We start from the raw sequence: 5,938 nt of genomic DNA, 5'->3' as shown, positions 1-5,938 counted from the left end.
TTAGCGAAACTTTGCGGTGCCCCCGGATGGAAGCACACTTGACCACCTGCAGTTCACACTCTATTCATCACCTAAATTAGCTGACCTGTCTCGACTTTTCAGATCCCAGCGCATCCGGTCAACAAGGTCAAGGTTGTTCTCCATAGTCACCCTCGTTTACTAACATATCTCGGAAGTTGCTACCTCAATTATACCCAGTGTATCGACGAGTATGTCAACGAAACCAACGCAAAAAGAAGCGTAGTAGCGAAAAACAACCGCCAAACCATCATTGTCGGAAATCCTCGATCCGCAGTGATGAGGCCTCCGCTTTCTATACACCGTGGGACTTGACCCGGTAGACCCGTATGCCTTCGAGTTACCTTGCCCCTGAAATAAGGCACTGCCGTGATCAGAACGCTCGTACCCAGTATGAGTGTACACACTTCATCTGCTTGTGAATGCCAAATACGTCTTCCGTATAGTACCGGATTTCTTCTCTGCCAAGAAATATCCACTGCTTAAGGGCCATACAGATCGGGGGAATGCTAATAAGGCCCTGAAGCATGCGGAGATAACGACACCATTTACCCCCATAGTGAAGGGCAAAATACTGCCGATGCGCTGAGCTCGCAGTCATTGATAGAACTGATCCTCCACCTCGCTTGTGGCCCTTTCATAATACATATGGCAACGAGCACATACCGAAAGCGTTGAGAAGTAAGAGGCAGGCGCAGTACATGCACTGAACAATTTCATCGCACCTCTTATTACTATGCTGGTCTATTGCAATTCTTAGCCGGCTTCATAGGTGCTACAGCGAATCTGAAGAATTCTACACTTGTTCCCTCGTCATAGGTGGCGGGATGAATGTAGCGTTGTCTATCTGAAGTTCTGTGTACCCCTACTCAAGTGCAACATGACCACTGAGGGCCAAGTACGTGCTAAGCAATCGCCTATAGTGCTAATGCATCCAGAAACAGGGCTTCGTCGTGAACGCATGTGAAGCTGCGTCGCAGCTGCGTTTTAGCAGGGTGCGTTGCAACTCGTGGCAGGCTGCCTTTCCTCCCCCAGCCCCATGCCCTTGAGCAGCCTCTCTCAGGCTACTTGGTCACAAGAACGGATGTCAGCCCCTCTTTGGAAACTCTTATCTCAAGGATTCCAACGGTATTCAAAAACTCAGCTGGCCGCAGGTAAGGCCGAGGATACTCGTTACAGTGGAACTTGTTCAGTGCAAGTACTGCAGTTGATCGTCTGCTGCCGTGTTAAGGCCAAGCACTTCATCCAAGAATACATGCCTTTTTCTCTGTAGAGAACCAACCATTGTGTAAGGGCGATAAATATTAGGGGACTATAGAGAGTGGGTTAAAATTGTTCGGTGGGATGAACATTTCCCCCTCCAAATGAGCTAATTGATCTATTGCGTCTGTTCTGAATGTGTCTTTCCACCCTTTACATGAAGTGTATGGGCTAGTTTTGGCAGCCAACATGGCGCCGGGCTGATATTTTTTGGTTTGTGCCGGGGGGACCCTTCTAGCTCGGCCTGCATATTTTGAAAAGGGCCTAATTCCTTCCAAACACTTCGAAACAACATGTTNACCCTTCTAGCTCGGCCTGCATATTTTGAAAAGGGCCTAATTCCTTCCAAACACTTCGAAACAACATGTTCCAAGTCTAGGTCTTAACTATATCGATTCTCCTGCAGCTTACGATTGTTCTTCGCTACCGCCAAGGACTTCCGTTGCATGTTGGTGCACACATATCGCTTGGTATTCCGTTAGGAATACAGCGAACATATCAGTATTTCGCAGTAAATATACAACCTTCTCTTTAAAAATTTGCATGTTCTAATTCGGAGCTCTTATGGAGGAAGCTTGCGCATAAGCCTATATCCGCTTGTCTGCAGGGTGTCAAACAGACACTTGCGGCGAGGTGCCGCAGGCGTCAGCGGTCCCGGGCCCCAGGGAGAGCTTCTGCAATTTTATCTAGGCATGCATAGACAGACTTTGGATGCGTGTCAATGCAATGCATTTACTTAATGCTTGCATTTTGCTTGTTGAAGTGGTGAGGGATGTTATGAAATAGGCCATAGGCTGACTGTTTGTTCATGCAGGTGCGGATTCCCGGCCACCGTTCGCCTTGGTATCCTTTTCCCTTTGAGACCTGAATTGGTCATCCCCACTGGGGAAAAACGCTCTCAAGGTTTTTGGACCTTTCGTGTCTAGCCAGGGGCGCTAGAGAGCACAGACTTTTCCAACTGAAGACGCACAGCGTCCGGCCCCTCGGTGCCTGGTGTAGAACCCCGTGGGTTCATCTGGGGGACCGTTGTTTTTTGCCAATTGCCTGCGTCCGCAAGGTTTCCGCACCATCTGGAAGTTGGTGGGCGTTTTAGAAAGAAGGGGAAAGGCCAGCTAGACAAGGAAGACATGGAGCAAGAGGCATGGCGGCCACCACTGCTCCTTCTGTAGGTGGGCCGTCGCACTTGGCCCCGACAGCCGCCCCCGAAGACCTCACTTCTGTGAAGTTACAACTTTCTCTCCGTCGATTGGGTGTGGGGAGGAAGGAAGTCTCGCCGGACGAGCCCTTCCTTGAGAGCCTGTCTGAGGACGACAGTCATGAAAGTGCTTCCCCACGCAGCAGTCCTCCGTCATGGACATCTTCTCCGTGTTCGCATCAGTCTCACCCCCCATCCTCTCAATTTGCAGACTTGGACGAGGTTATCCCTTTCTCGCTCTCCAAGTTCCGCCAACGCAGCAACCGCGCTGAAGCCGAGCGGAGGAACCGCCAATGGCTGTCGGGTACATTGGCACTGTTGGGGGGGATGATGGCCATGGTACTTGCGGCCTACCAGCTTCGGTTTGCATTGCCAGTGCTTAGGAAGGCGGCGGTGTCCAGCGTTCCTGCTGCTGCTGCAGGTAGCTCCCGCTCGTATCATTCCACCTCTTCTTCGCCCCCGGGAACAGGCGCCGCTGCTCCGGGGATTGCCGGCAACATCCAGGAGTCTGTGGCATCCAAACTAGCACTCCGGCGTCAGTGGATGTTTGGTATTTTCGCAATCGCATTTTCAATTTTCTCCGCTAAGTTTGTGGCGAGGCTGCACGCGTGGACGCTGGGCGTTCGTCGCTGGATGCAGCCCAATACAGTTCAACGCCGCCTGCCCCTGCATTCCAAGGTTGAGGAGGAATTCGCAGAGCTGTACAGTATCAAAGACGAGTCTGTCGGGACTAATGATGACTTCGCCTGGGGGTCGGACCCACTGGTGATGACAGCCATCCGCAAGTGTCTCGACGACTACAGAACCCTCAATAGGCAGACCCATCAGTCTGCATTTGCAATATTCTTCCACCTGGCGGCGGAGAGTCGCAAGCGGCAAATTGCGTACTCTATGTACAGGAACGCCTGCGACGCCCTCCACGCCAAAGTGGAACAAAACCGGCCGGTGCTGAGCGACGAAGTCGCCGAAGTATTGAACAGGCAACGCGCGCTGCGGCAGCAGTATAACCGCATGCAAGACGACATCAACTTCACTCTAAGCGAAGAGAATTTGCCGCCTGGCCTATGCCAGGAGGAGTTGGAATTCCTTACCAAAGACTTCCGCCCTTCACTGCTCGAACTCGCGAAACACACCATATACAGCCTGGACATGGACCGCAGGTTCATTGAAGCGTTCATCAAGCTGCACAACATCCATTATGTGTGGCAGGAGGAAGATGGCCCAGCAGACGGTAGTCCAAATAATATAGCTGAAGAGACAGACTTGCAGGAACAGCCGCAGCAGCGGCAGGACCAGCGGGTCAGCGAAGAGAATAAAAGCGTCCCCGAAGATATGACCTCCGAAAACAGCAGCGAACTGGCAATGCATGAAAGCCAGTTCTGGGATGCAAGACGAACTCTCTCCAGCTATCGTAGAGGCACTTTCACACCTAAAGTGCCGGGATTCGATCGCTGCTCTCTTCCAGAGTTGCCACTCTCCTTGTTTGCATACTGACAGTAAACACTCGTGCCAACGCCCTGGCTGGCGCGAATTTATTTTAATAAGGACTCGTATTTGGAGGCAAACTTTAAATTCTTGAGCACGTGCATAGCTTAAGCTTTTCAAGACTTCGTTAAGTAGTAGTGACTAGAGATGAAGCTGACGCCCCCCTTGCCGAATTACCACACGCGCAAGAAACCTCAGTGGAACGCAGTACACTACGGAAGTGGCATAGTGCATAGCCTCAATCAGTGTACAAATATTGCTAGGATGCATCTGTTCATAGCCCTTTGCTTCAAGGCACCGGCCTGCGGAAGTCAGGCTTGTTGATGTATCAACACCGTGACAATGTTTGCTGAAACTCCACTACTAGTAAGGAGCACCAATTGGAAGTGCCCCATACGAAGTTTAGGGGCGAACTGTCTGACTCTCGCAGCAGAGTGCTGATGAAACCCACCTCAGCAAAGCAAATACTAACTTTCTTCACTAGCAACGTTCTGCAGATCGTGGTTCATACTACAGTTTAGTTCAAAGCAAAACAGAAAATCCTAGTCAACGGCAACCGTAGTGCAAGTACGATTCCATTTAAAAAATGGTTTGCCGAGCGGCAGTCTTAACGCTTTACCAAGCTGCAGCTTTACTCCCTCCCAGTGTGAATACCTAGACAGGCAGTAGAGGCCAAGCAGAAGTAGTCTGACGAAGCAGACCACGAGCATTCAAATACAAGAGAAATACAGGAGAAACTCTGCTCGTGGAGCAGCCAGCCGTTCACTTACCGACGTTTGGCTGGGGGATCCAGCAAACACGCGAGCTTGTTAACACGAGCGCTCGAACAAGATACATTGTCGAGTTCGCCGCTCTTCGCGNGACCTACTTACATTTCGATGTACAACCAGCATGCACACACATGCGTATGCCGGGCAAGAGCAAAGCTAACCAGATGCTACCCATTTCTTGGTGACTCGTTTTAGCACTCTATGGTGTCCCTTTCACTCTTCAAATAACGTGCGAATATCCTCTAAAATTTCATCCGGATCCTCTAAAGCTGCGTCCACTGGTTCTCTCTCGAGGACCATGGTTTCCTCTATTGGCGGATCTGCTGCACTCATCATCAACAACACATCCACCGGGTCTCCGTTTGTGGTACTCTTGTATGCAATGCGCACTCTTGACGGCTCCCTCCAGTCACATTCCTTGGGCAGCGGACTGCTGAGGTGCTCCAACTCTTCGTTCAGGAATCCTACTCGGCCACGAGCAGTATCCACTGCAACAAGTGGAGAGCCCCTGAAGGGTGTGTCGACTCTGATATGCATTACACAGTCGTCATACAACTTCCAACTGGTCTCCTGTCCATAGTTTGCAAGGAGTTCGTCGAGTTGATCCTCGTCCATCACCTCCCTCGGCACAGCCAGCGGCCCTGGATTATAGTCAAGGTCCACCATTAAGCGCGAAACAGAACCGCCGGCTTCTGCAACTTGAAACCGTGAGAATGGCCCGGCCATACATGATTCCGGAAATGACATAGTTTCTACACGACGGACGAGAGACTTCCCCACAGTACCGTAGTACTTGAGCCACTTGAACAATTCGCGGCCACGGGAGGCCTTGAAAGCAGGCCTCTCCACGTATTCCACTGTCAATGTTCGCTTCGCGTTGTTCACACGCACCCCGTCAATGCGGACAACATCCCCCATTCCCTTTAATTTCTTCCCCTTACCAAAATCAACAAACACGTGGCAATCCTTTGACTCCACCCTGCTAATGAGAGGGCTCGAAATTGGGATACGGGGGCGCATTCTTCTGTGCAGCATCACCAAGCCTCCGATAAGAAGAGCCCCGATAAGCAACCCGCCTGTCACTTTAAGCATTGTCTTGTGTTCATTGGCAGCAGCCTTCGTCATATCCCACAGCCTCATGCGTTTTTGCCAGACATCAGTGCTTAGAGACATGTCCCCTCCTCTTGCGCTTTCGCGCCTTCTGCCTGGG

The 5,938-nt window shown here is 51.1% G+C and overlaps 2 protein-coding genes across 2 annotated transcripts in view; one reads left to right on the top strand and one right to left on the bottom strand.

The window, feature by feature from the left end:
- Positions 1-2,419: 2,419 nt before the first annotated feature.
- On the top strand, positions 2,420-3,967 carry EMH_0017200 (uncharacterized protein; the record flags this gene model as incomplete). The annotated part of the gene is made up of 1 exon (XM_013500832.1): positions 2,420-3,967. The coding sequence occupies one exon, from the start codon at positions 2,420-2,422 to the stop codon at positions 3,965-3,967; it is 1,548 nt and encodes a 515-aa protein (XP_013356286.1).
- A 974-nt stretch (positions 3,968-4,941) lies between these two features.
- Positions 4,942-5,938, bottom strand: part of EMH_0017190 (uncharacterized protein) — a gene marked incomplete at both ends in the record, with an annotated part of 4,936 nt that continues 3,939 nt past the window's right edge. Inside the window, one exon of the mRNA XM_013500831.1 lies at positions 4,942-5,929. Within this exon, the coding sequence (XP_013356285.1) occupies positions 4,942-5,929 (988 nt within the window). The remainder of the gene's footprint in view (positions 5,930-5,938) is intronic.

Source organism: Eimeria mitis, genomic scaffold (genome assembly GCF_000499745.2).
Source record: "Eimeria mitis Houghton genomic scaffold, Emh_scaff592, whole genome shotgun sequence".
Lineage (NCBI taxonomy): Eukaryota > Apicomplexa > Conoidasida > Eucoccidiorida > Eimeriidae > Eimeria > Eimeria mitis.
Note: the sequence above shows the minus strand (reverse complement) of the source record. Positions and strands in the feature narration are given on the sequence as shown.